Here is a 12,498-nt window from a genome sequence, read left to right as displayed (position 1 = left end):
CGTAAGCGCGAATTGATTTTGCGTGTCACGTGACAAATTGGAAAGGACGAATAGATTTCTTTTTGTTTTTTCTTTTCTATGGAGTGTGTTAGCGCAAAATCAGATCAGGACCTACACGTTTCAGCTGACATTCCCGTAGAGACGGTCTCGAAACGCCCGATAGTTTAATTCCCATGTTAATTTTAAGGTGTATCCGAATCGGTAGGCGGTCAGCAGGTGTAATTAGAGCTCGTCCAACCAAATAACCCGCGCTACCTAATGTGTAAAAATACTCGATGCACACGCTGACAATGAGTGTCGCGTTCTTCATGATTGTATTAATCGATACTCTTACGCTGGTGAATTTGTTAATTCTGCGCGCGTTAAGAAACGGAGAGGAAAAATATTGGATGGAAAAACAAGAAAAAAAGAAGGAAGCACAAAAGATGCGAATGAAATTTTTTAAAACGTCGTTCTATCTCGCAGATAGGCAGAGGAACACGTGTCGGCCCGCGTTATTTATTGACTGTTGATTCCCTTGGTGCCTTGATTATTTATACGTGTGTACATAAACTCGACTGACAACCGACAATTATTCGACTTTCGATCCCGTTTAATCGCTGATCGAGGGACAATACGAGAAACAAAACGAGTCGATAAATGAGAATGAAATGGAGACACGTTAGAGAAGCTTCTTTCGTTGATTAAATCGATTAGATTAATTGCTTACGTCGCACGCTGTTCGATCGAGGGGGGGGAAGAGACGGCGAATCAAAAAGAAAAAAAAGAGTGTATCGTTGGCAGTTTCGTTCTCATTTATCCGTCCCGCTTAAAAACGACGAACATGAATTGGATATTTTAGATTGTCTTTTTAGCGAATCCGACGGAACTTTTTGTAACGTAGCTATTATTAATTGTTTTCCGTTCTTTTTTTTTTTAATGCAACGACTGTACATAAGCGTGAGAGTCTAATTGTTGCGTGGCTGGAGAAGCGAGCGACTGCACGGAATGTAATCGTGTTATTTGTATTTTTTCGCCGGGAAAAAGAAAAAGAAATTGAAACACGCGTGTTGTAATCCTTTTGTATCGTTCGATGATTAGGTTTTCGTCGTTTTTAGTTGCATCTCGATGTACCATTCACGTGTATAGTCCGCGTTTTAGGAGCTCACCTTTAATCCACACGTAGTAATTTATATTTGAGAAACAGTTTTCCCACGTCGCTTCTTTCACGAGATCCGCACGAGCTTTACGAGAAGATCGATCCAAAGCTTATAATCGTCGTGACGATCATCGATGTTTTTAATCATTCGATACATTCGCCAGACCGAGGTGACTGCGTTTTCTTTTAAAAAACACTAGAGAGAAAGAAATAAAAGCGTCGTCAGTTTTTACTTTGTAAGAAACCATACAGCTTTCGAGAGGAAACGACAGGAAGCGCAAATTTTTTACTTATCGTTCGAACGATTCTATCGAACGTTCCCCCTATTCTCTTTTTTACGCGGATACAACAGTTACGATTATTTATTTCTTAGATACTAGTAAGCTGTCCATACACTTGTTCTCAATGAATTAATAAAAAATGAAGGAAAAATCTGGCTGGTGTACTTTCATCGAAAGGAGAAACAAAGAAGATACGATTTGGTGTTTCTTAACAGTATCCTCCATTTATTTCCTCCTTGTACAATACTTACCCTTAACTCCTACGAAATATCCGTACGATATACTGTAAAAATGGTGATTTTAAGAATACGCTGAATTGTACTCCGCTTCATACAACTCTAATATCATGTTACATTGGAAACATTAATTGGCACAGAAAAGATTCACTTGTGCGATAAGTACTCTGTTCGAGCAAAGGTTCAACGACCCCATAACCAGAGGTCGTTAACCTCGATGACGCTAAGCGAGGTCGAACTTGGGCCCACGATAAATTTCCTCTTGTCGCAACCGACGTGTCCAAGAAGAAGAAGGAAATGTTGGCCAGTCGAACGCCTAGCTCTTTTCGTTCTTGCTCCTTCGGTGAACGAAAAATGTATGGATGTTTCGAAAGCAACGATGAATTAACGTTCTCCGTAGTTGCACGTTTCACGCCAGACAGATCAAAGTCTTGCCCTCGTTCATTTTGTCCTGAACTTTGTCGCTGGCTGTGGACTTTTCCGCCTGGCCACTGATTACAGCGCAAACGAAGGTTAATGCAACCCCTGTCACCGCACTGTAGAACGCCCAACCTGAGAAGAAGAATTTTTATTATTCTATGTACGAGGGAAAGTAGAGGCTTTTTTCCAAGTTCTACTACCTAGGGAGCATTCAGCGAGGTAGAAGGCGTCAGCTTCCGGTCCACAGATCCTTTGAACCCTCTCAGCACCCCAGCCAGCTGGATAGAGAATCATCCCCAGAAGATAAGAGATTCCTGTCGGCAGAAAAATAAGGAGGATTGTAGAATTTGATTTCTATAAGATTAAGAGACGGTTAACTATCGAAATTACCAGCGATTACTTGTGCCACACCAGCCAAGTTAAAGATACTCTTCCTTCCAATGCTCTGCATACAGCAGCCAACCAGAGCTGCAAGCACTGTCATCGCCATGATCGCTAAACCGAGAGATAGAAAGAAGTACGAAGCTTTCCAGCAGCCTGGAAACACGCTGGAGTCTGTTGCGAAGCCATCCACGTTAAAATTAGCACAGTGAGTCTTCCCGTGCAGCTTGATGCAACGATTAAAGATGCCTACTGTTGGAACGTACAGTTCTGATCCATTCTCTGTTAATTAGAAAAACTTTGGTAACGTTTAAGTAGGTATACTCGGATCTACGTTGAGTAGTTTGCCAAGAATAGATATTCTGAACCTTGGACCTGTTGTCGCTACGGATTAAGCAAGAGAAAATAATTACTCGTGTCCTTCGTCTGGGGTCCAACGAGCCATTTCGGAGTGATCAGGCCCGATAAAACCGCCATTAACGCCGCCAGGGACAGCAACGTCCACAGCAAACTACGACCAGTGACTATCACATAGCACATGCTGACCAAGTGTGGTTCTATGCCATCCTTCGTGCTCACACCCACCCCTGAAACAATTTTCCTAATTACACGGACGTAATTATCCCTCAACTACCTGTCTGATATCTTCTTGCACTTAGTACGTCTGGAGAAATCTTTTCTACCTGACCCTCTACCCTCAGAAAACTGAAATTCCACTTAAATTCTCATCAGCTGTCTTAATTCACCCAGTCGAACCAGCCTAGGTAGTACTCATTGTGAGTAGAACTAACGGAAAACTAGGTCAGGAGGTATTTTTGTTGCAGCACGAGTTTGAAAAGGTGACTCGTGCAGGCTGTGGACACCCTTATCGTGATTCGAGGGGTCAACGGATTCGGGCAACTGCGCGAGAATAAATGCCACTCACATATGTATGTATATTTCGGGGAAACGTTGTGTCCCTTTTCCGCGAACCGCCAGACAGCCAGGCATTAAAAGTAAAGTCGCTGTTTCTCTCCCGTCACGTTACCGGTTTCGATTTTTTATTCTGATTTCGTGGGGATCGTAAACCCGTGCCCGCCAACAAAGCATCCCTTTCTTCTTCCTGGCCGCTCGTAAAACAACGCCGTGTATTTTCGCGTCGATACGAATCGATCGGTGGAAAGGGCAGGAAGAGGAAAGTTGGAATACTCGTTTGACAGCTTGACGATTTACTCTTCGACTCCGGCAAGTCTTTTTCAACTTGCTCGAAATATTAATCACCTAGCATTTTCCCTTGCATAATTTCACGTGTAATTGGATAATCTTGTCGGTGATATTTTCGAAAGAGTAAGATCATTCTTTTAGTTTTCATGGTGGTATTTCATGTATAAACAGGAGATGTATCGGAAGATGTTTTACGCTGGAAGGTATAGAAGAGAACGAAAGCTAGAGAGATCGATAGGAAACCTGCTCCTCCCTCAAAACTGACCTATTTCTTCCTTCTAACTATAGATCGACGTTTAGGCCCCGTGGATGATTTAGAGTGCGGTGGCCCTTCTCCGTACGAACGCGTGCTCCTCTGAAGATTTTTGATCCCCTTTAAACCCGCAAACTTAATCGCTTTCGTTCCTACGCGCCGGACGAGCGGTCCTCTTTGATGTTGCCGCGATGTACAGTGTTTTGAAATAGCCGCCTGACCGCGCAAAACTGTGCTTGAGCTTAAAAGTGCGGAGATCATCGAAGACTACGACTGAAATACTTATTTAATTTATATTCGTTATCGTGATTTAAATTTTCACGTTCTAATTTTGAACTAAAAAAAAAAGAAAGTTTTCCATGTGGCACTGATATTATTAATGACCAGACAGCAAGAATGTTGAAAGGAAAGAGACGCCGAGCAATAATAGTGCCGCGTTCGGTAGCAACGAGGGGAGAGCGGCTGATGTTTAATTAAATTCGTTTCATGGTGTACATCTGCCGGTCTTATTTTTATCATTTCTTGCCCGCGACCTCCTCGAGAGCCACTCGTCAGGCCACGTTTACTTAGGATCGCCCCTTAATCGCTGTTTGTATTTATACTGTCTCCGAGTCTCGCGCGTCGGATTTAACGAATCCCCAACACCACCGGAAGCGTTGATTTATAGATGGCCCAGAAACTCGTACACACTCCGATCGGAGCAATATGAAAAAAAAAGAAAAGAAAAATGTCATAGTTTCGACATCGACCATCTGTTTGCCTACTTAAGAGAACCGATCCAATTACATATACCTGTTCGTTCTACCGTTTAAGCACCTTACACCATTAACACGTGAAAGTGTGTACCGGTATCTGTCACGAGGAGTCGCTAATAAACCTAAACAGCGGTTCGAAGAAGTGACCGCCGAGATAAGAGCGATGAAACCAGGCGTGCGTGTAGGTTGACTGTCGTTCGACGGACAGTCGCTCTTCGTTTTCATTGTTGTGGTTTGCCACGCCTATCGCCGTGTGGCACTAGGGAGACCCATTGTCTCGCGTTGAGTCCCCTCGCTCAATTAATTTTCCATGTTTAATTCGTTGGAAGGGAGTACAGGTCAGAGTGACAGGCCTTGTACGCACTCTGTGTGCGTGTGAAATTCATTCTGTTGGATCGAACCGATGAAAATTCGACGAAATTCTTAACCTTGGAATAGTTGCAGTCTAGGCCGGATTGAATTAAGACAAGAATAGGAGGATAGAGAGACGACGAGGGAGAATAAGATTTCCGCGGTGTGAACTTGTTCCTCGACTCGCGAGCATCGCGGAATGCGATATCTCTCCTCTTCCTCTCGCGTTCTAGTCCCTGGACGGAGAGGCTCCGACCATTAGTCATCCAGCAATGGGTCCTCTGTCCGGCAGCTCGTTATCAGAAGGGCGTAAGTCGACGGCCAGTGCGAACTCCACACTCGTAAATTCAAATCACACGTTTCCGGCCGTTGCTTCGCGAGCCTTCTTTATTCTCGCCAACCGACCAGGATCCTCTAATCCTTCTTTATACTTTTTCCTCCATACAAATCCTCCGCTTCGTTACCTCTATCTCTTCTTTTTCCTTTTCCTTCTCGATAATTCATCTTGGCCGACGATCGAGCTTTCGATTGTCTTCTTGAAAGTTTCCTTCGGAAAATTCTAGAACAATTTGCGTTCGATTACAGAAACACGAGACACCTACTCGTTGCATAATCGAGCAACGACGATGCAGAACATCTGCAAAGCAGATGTTGGACAGGTGCTCCCTTACTTCTTCAGCCTCTCTCGTTGTTTTCGTCCCCCTCTTTCCATCCACACAGATCCTCCCAGACTCACCTTCTTCTTCTGCTCCTCCTTTCGCCCTTTTTCTCTTACCTGCCTCCTCGTCCCGGTACGCAACGCGTTGATTTTATCCACCGGTAATTTATCGTGATCTCAGTCGATCCGAACCGATGAAATATTTCGGGAAAATGGTTTCGTGAGTTATTACGGATACTTGGAGGGCCGATGTGTAATTGCGACTTAATTGTGCACGTTGGTTTCATACGTGGAGGAAAAAATGAAGCGTAACTGCCTCTCGAAGCCCCTCTTTTTACCACTTGGTCACTTCTTAATTCAAGGTTCCTTCGATGGCTGAATTCCCTTTTGTTCAACCCGGCCAGATTTACAGTTTCGTAGAACGATTTGCGTTCCAGGAACAGCCACGCCTATCGCCCCATGAATCTCTTTCGAAAAGGCTCCGGCATTCCAGGTGAAACGTGTTGTTTATTAAAGGAAAAAACAAAACACGTGTCAAGTATATCGCATCCTTTCCAACCGCGATTGAAATTTAAAAAAGAAGATTCACGCTCGAATCGTTACTCAACTGTGTTTAATCGAGGAATGAAGGGACGTTGCATAATTCACAGGCTGATCGTCGACGTGTAAAAATGTTCCCGGATACGTCGTTTCACTGTCGAAACGGCGGAATTACTTCCGAGGCGGAATCCTATTTACGACGGCCACGATGATAACAGTTCGATGCTAGGCGCCTTTCCAGCGGAACGACCGTCGAGAGATAATTAAGGTACCACGAGCAAGACGACCAGGCTTAACGGTGATTTCCAGCGCATCTAGCTAGGCCCGGCAATTAAGATAATCGCCGCCGATCGCGCGTCTCTCCCCTGCCTTCCCTTCGTCGCTCCTCTCTTCTCGTCGTGGACATCGATACCTGGAATTCTTGCGGCAATTTTTATTCCGCTCGATTTTTCAACCACTGCCGTTGCCTCGAGTCGCCGGTGAGTCGGTTAGATTAGACTTTCGTTTGATCAGGCTCGATTAAATTGCTACAGTTTGCGGAAAGATTCTACAAGTAATCTAGTAACTCTTTTCCCACGCTGTTTGTCACGTTACGTGCAAGTGACAGACGAATCGAAGAATGGCAAGGAACGATCTGCGCGGCTCGTGTGAAGGTATCGGAAAGGATTTTAACGCGTTCGAGATAGATGACGGAATAAAGAAGCGGTGCACGCCTCCAGCACCGTTCCCATCTCGTTCCTCCATTTGTCCCTGCTAGTCCCGGCTGGTTCGAGACCAGCATAGCCAGTCGCTGTGTCATCGAGCCCCGATACATCATAAATATAAATTGGTTTCTGGATACGTGTTGGTACAAATGGGACTGCGTGTGCACACGTCGCCGCTTCGGCGTGTACGCGACACAGGCCTATGGCTACGTGCCGGAATCTTAATGCGGCCTGCTCGCGGAAAATGACGAATGAATCGCACCGCGAATTTCACTTGGTTGAAACTTCTCCGTCACAGACACCTGCACTTTCTTCTTCTTCTTACCAGAGCAAAGAAGATACTGCGCGTGTAACATTGAAATGACGCCTAATTTGCGTCTAACGGAATCCTCCGATTTCACTCCAAGAATAGCACTAGAGTTTGTATGCAAATCGAGAGTTAGGTGTCCAATAATCGCAGTTTCCGACACTGGAAGTTGCACAAGTGGGCATTTCCTGAAGATCGCGATAAGCCTGTCTGCGCAAAGTGCTATGAACTCACTTCGATAAAAGCGATAGACTGCGCCAATTCTACGAATTGAAATGTGGCGAATGAAAAAAAAGGACAGGGGCGAAAGGACGTTGGAATTGCTCGTTTTAGAGCGGCGTGGAATGGGACGTGAGCACGTTACGTCCCCGGAGGAAGCGTTCTCCAGGTTTCTGATTCCCTGGAAACGCATTAACCAACGATTACGAATCCATTCCAGATCGGCGAGATTGCCACGGGGGCTGGTTTTCTCGGTAGAAGCGGCCGACAACGCGGCTTGCATCGGTGCAGCCGGTCGGAAGATTAGAATGCACCGTGCACTCGCTTCCCGAACGACTTGCACGCGCGTCGCCATCGCTACGGCCACGAAGTCGAGACCTAGAGTCACTCTCGATTTCTCACTTGCTGTTAAATCAATCGAATCTCGATCAAATCTTTCGATAAATTCCGGTTATCTATTCCGGTCTCTTCTTTCTTTCCTTAAAAAACTGATTCTGCATGAAAATTTATGCAGCGGAAGTTCGATAGCGACTCAGTTTCCCGCGAATCGCGATTTTTCGTATCACACTTGGGTACTGGACCACACAGTGAGTCAACGCGGCATAGTTTACGCGCAAGTTGCGCAGTGACGTGGTAGAATTAGTCAGACCAGAGTTTTTGTGGGCTGGAAGCCAACGGACTGTCGCGTATACCTTGTTTCATTTGACAGGGAGTTTCACAGAGAGATGCGCCGCGTCTGGCATTATTTAACGCGACGTCCCTTGAATCGTAATTAAATCGTGTTGCCTTGAATCCTCGTGAAAATCAACCTCCAAGTACACGTCCATTCTGTCACGTTCCTTCTTCACTTTCCAGCGACAAAATTCTTAAAACTCTCCGTTGCACGAAAACATTCTCGGGTCGTCCGTCGCAGTCTCGAGTATCATCGAGGAGACGTCAGATTTATAGAGCGAGGAAATTAGCCGACTAATTGACGTGTCGTTAAGAGGCGTTAATTAAGCATTGTCGTGGAAATCCGTTGGCGTGCGACCCAGTTGGAGGAGCGAGCGATATCTGCCGACAGAAATCGGGGAACTCCCCTTTGTTCGAGGCAGCTCCTCCTCGGACACGAGTCGCCCGCATTCCTTCGTTAGGTATAACGTGGTACGTGGGGGAAAAAGCAGAGCCAGAGAGCCTTCTTCTTCCTCCCTCTTCCTCAATAAGACGAAAAAAAAGGCACGAGAAACGGAAAGGTGAGTTTACAAGCAAGCGTGGCCGTAATGTAGTCAAGCCTGCCAGTTGAAAGCGTTTCTCGCGTACGAACATGCGATTCGATTCACGCTTTTCAACCGTCGACGGGATCTCTTCAACATGTTGCGCGCGCCTCTTTCAATTATTTTCTCAAGCTTCGCGTTTAAATTAACTCGACAATTCTCCGCTCGATGTTTTCTCTAATTAACCCTTTCGCTACGGCACGCTCGAGGGGAGAAGCGCGGAACGAAGCAGTTATTATTTAAGGCTCGCATAAACATCTTGCTTTATCCTTTCCTTCGATCTTTCTTTCTATCTTTGTCTCTGCCGTTGAAAATCGGGGTGTTACCTGACTTTCCGTCGAAGGTAAATTGAGAAATCTTCTTAGCTTCTCGAAACGAGAATGGTTTATTCAGAGTCGGGTTCGATTGGTAGTGGAGTACATATTGGTGACGCATCTCTGTGCGACACACAGAAGCCTGTACAGCTACGTAGCTACACGTGTACGGAGGATAGTGAGAGTGTGTACGAGAGACACTGGTGAGACACGCGTGTCCACGGTGCGAGGGTGATATCGAAATACTATCGCTTCCCACGCGAGAAGGAGCCTCGATTCTGTCTGGATGGCGTCCGTGCGTAAAAGCCGCCTTATTGGGAAACTTTAATGGCTAGACCACGGCCAACCCGGGCATACTTTATGCCTTCTACCGTATTTGTCCCACGATTCATATCGCGACAGCGAAGACGGATTCGGTAACGAGCTCGTGTCGCAACCGGGAGTTCTTTCGATCGTGCCCAATAGCGGTTTTCTATTTAAAACGGAAGTGACATAAGCGTACGACGGTAGAGCGTTAAGGAAATTCCTATTTCAGTCAAATTCGTGTCCACCAGTTGCTGAGTATTTCTTTCGCGAAATGTGCTTCGACTGCTAACTTCTACCGACTGTTAATTCACGGAATAATACTTTAGAGAGATAATAAAAATTCGTCGCGGTATCGATTAACGATCCATAGATAAGCAAAAAGTTCTTGGAAAAGGTATCCCAGGCACGATCTTAAGGCAATTCTCCGACAAAATACACCTGTCCCCCGATTTACACCGTGTAAATTCAAATCATGGCTTTTTGTATGAAAAACCGTGTAAATCGGGGAGAAAAGAAAATGCGCATAACTTAGTCGGTGATTTAATTAAATTCATTCTTTTAAATGTAACGTAAAAATAAAATAAAAATGAAAAACAAAAGACATTCAGGGTCAGGGTTTAGTTTCGAGCGAGCGATCGATGCAGGCGAAAATAGCCGGTCGCCAATGAAAGATCCGTGGCGGTAGCAAACTTTACGTTACAATACGAATGCTTTTTGTTCATTTTTGTTCAAATTCCGTTCATTTTTTTGGTTTAATTTGGTTTAATGTTCGTTAACAAACGAACGGTATTAAAAAATGACTGTACAAATATGTGCGCAGCATAAATTTTGATTTTTAACAGTTTACATTTCTGTAAAGCCGTTATTTTGAAAACCGTGTAAATCGGGGGATAGGTGTAGGAATGGTCGAGAGGCGATAAAAATTCGTCTCTTCTCACTACCGATTACAGGCACAACGATCCATAAAAGAAAGGGTTAACTCTTTCCTCTCGTTGTTGCTCAAACGAAAATTCCTCGAGTAAGCAAAAGACTGCGTTGTTTGCCTACGAATGGAAGGTTTGAGCATCCCCGAAGGAATGGCAAGGGCCGTGTCTCCGTAAGAAGGTGTCCGTTGCACGGACGAGGCGTTATTACATCGTAGAAATACCTTGGCGGGCCGTTTCGTTCGGCACGTAATAACTGTCATAGGGTAATGCAGCGTGGTATCGTGGAGAGGCACGGTCCCCGTGGGCCAGGACCGTGGTGGTTTACCAGATCGTAACCAGATCTTTGAGTTTCGAGGTTTACGGCCCCGTGGCGAGCCGCAGGAACGCGCGCGTGCCTATTAAACGAGAAATTCCTCCTCTTCGCTCCTCGCTCGTATTCGAAAAGCTAAGACGCAACTAAAGTCACGCGACACATCCTCGCCAACATTGCTCTCCCGTTTCACCGGCCTGATACGCACAGCCGATTCTGCTTATCGAGGGAATTTCGTACCGACGCGACGCGGTGATTCGAAAAGGCTGAACCGGGGCAGCCAGGCAGACGGGCAAAAACGCGCCAGCCAGCGGAACAAGGATTAATTAATCGTCGTCCTGTCGCTTCTAATTAAACCGCGGTTCGTTTCAATTTCACTACAATCAACCCTCCTACAACGCGGTACTCTTGTAACACGGTTTCCATATAACGCGGTGCCAAAATTGCGACGGCCCTCCTATAACGCGGTTTCCGTTCAACAACATTCCATCAACTTAATTCGTTTAAGAAGATTCTCTATAGCATGAATTTATCTATGTGTTAAATTTTTACAGTTGAAATTAGCGGGGAATTGCCTTCTTTTTGGTGAAGGTACAATTTCAGTTATCAGGGAATTCACCTATAAGCGAAGAAACGATGCGAGATTGTTCACAGTGTTCTGTTTTAATGCTTCGAATAGATCGTATGATTGACTGTTGCGTATTTGAGTGAATTTTTTTATTCAATAGCACTGCCGAACTTTCGCTGTTGCAACCACTTACTTTGTCATCAATTTTAAGTGCAACTTACAACTTGTTAGTAGGAAACTGTCTGTAAAACCGTGCAGACGTACATATCACGATTAGTGTTCAATAAAACGCCTTTTGCTCGCTTAATTTGTGTTATCGTAATTGGACAACATTACACAATACTGTAAAAATAATAAAAATAAAAATAATGAATAAAAAAAAATAAAAATAAAAATAATTTTATTGTACTTAACATATTATCTTGCCTTTTGTGTTTGTAAAATTTTTTCCACAACCGTATGCACCGTAACTTGACGCTCTGAGAATGCAATTTTCATTCAACGCAGAACGAATCAAACTGATTAACAAGTGATTTTACTTACTTCCGAGTTTCACTCAACGCGGTTCCTATATAACGCGGTACGAATCAATCTGAGTCTCTTATAGCGCGGTTTCCATGTAACGCGGCACGAATTAATCTAGTTTGCACGTTAAATCTGAGTTTCTTATAGCGCGGTTTCCATATAACGCGGTACGAATTAATCGCGTTATAGGAGGGTTGACTGTACTCCAAAAAGAAATGGCAGCAGTAAGGAGATTCCTTTCGCGTTGTTCAGTCGCAGACAGGAATTCCAAAGATGATTATTGTTGGGTTATTAGGGGGAAGGAGCGTGTGTAGTACGTAGTTGCAACAGCAAAATGCTGTATGTTTCGGATGAAATTTAAGCGGCGTCGAAGGGGGCATATCCTGGTGTTGTTAATTCTTTCGCGAAAGTAAATAATAGCGAGAAAATGAAGATGTGAAAATCAGCTAAGAGTAAGGCAGTAAAATGTGCTCGATCTCTCGCGATCGCGCAGAGACGTGCCTTCGAAATATCATTTCCATTTTTCTCGGTGAATCGGGTCGTGCGGCTCGCATCGGAGAAAAAGAAGAGCGCCTCGAGGAGAAAGAGAGCCGAAACCACCCCGCGATGCATAATTCATGGTGGTGGGTCCGGCTTTACGGCACACCCCGGTGCCTCGTGATGTAAACAGTCGTAAATTAATGCAATTGGCCGTGGCTGGTTCACGTGTGCGCGGCGGAGAAGAAGAGAAGGACAGAAAGGAACTGTGCAAAATTCTTCATCCTTTGTTAAATTTCGAACCTTTCCGCACGCGGTGTTTCCTCGCCGAGCGATCATCCGCTTCCGGCCTTGGCTAATTGGCCTTGGTAAA

At 44.9% G+C, this 12,498-nt stretch overlaps 1 protein-coding gene across 1 annotated transcript; it reads right to left on the bottom strand.

Annotated features, from left to right (window-relative positions):
- Nucleotides 1–2,064: 2,064 nt before the first annotated feature.
- LOC108571379 (lipoma HMGIC fusion partner-like 2 protein) lies at nt 2,065–2,996 on the bottom strand. Its single transcript, XM_017933397.1, has 4 exons — nt 2,870–2,996; nt 2,466–2,738; nt 2,276–2,389; nt 2,065–2,207 (listed from the first exon to the last, which is right to left on the bottom strand). The coding sequence occupies exons 1-4, from the start codon at nt 2,994–2,996 to the stop codon at nt 2,065–2,067; spliced, it is 657 nt and encodes a 218-aa protein (XP_017788886.1).
- Between the last annotated feature and the right edge of the window lie 9,502 nt (nt 2,997–12,498).

Source organism: Habropoda laboriosa, unplaced genomic scaffold (genome assembly GCF_001263275.1).
Source record: "Habropoda laboriosa isolate 0110345459 unplaced genomic scaffold, ASM126327v1 scaffold57, whole genome shotgun sequence".
Lineage (NCBI taxonomy): Eukaryota > Metazoa > Arthropoda > Insecta > Hymenoptera > Apidae > Habropoda > Habropoda laboriosa.
The sequence above is the reverse complement of the archived record's forward strand: the minus strand, read 5'-3'. Positions and strand labels throughout refer to the sequence as shown.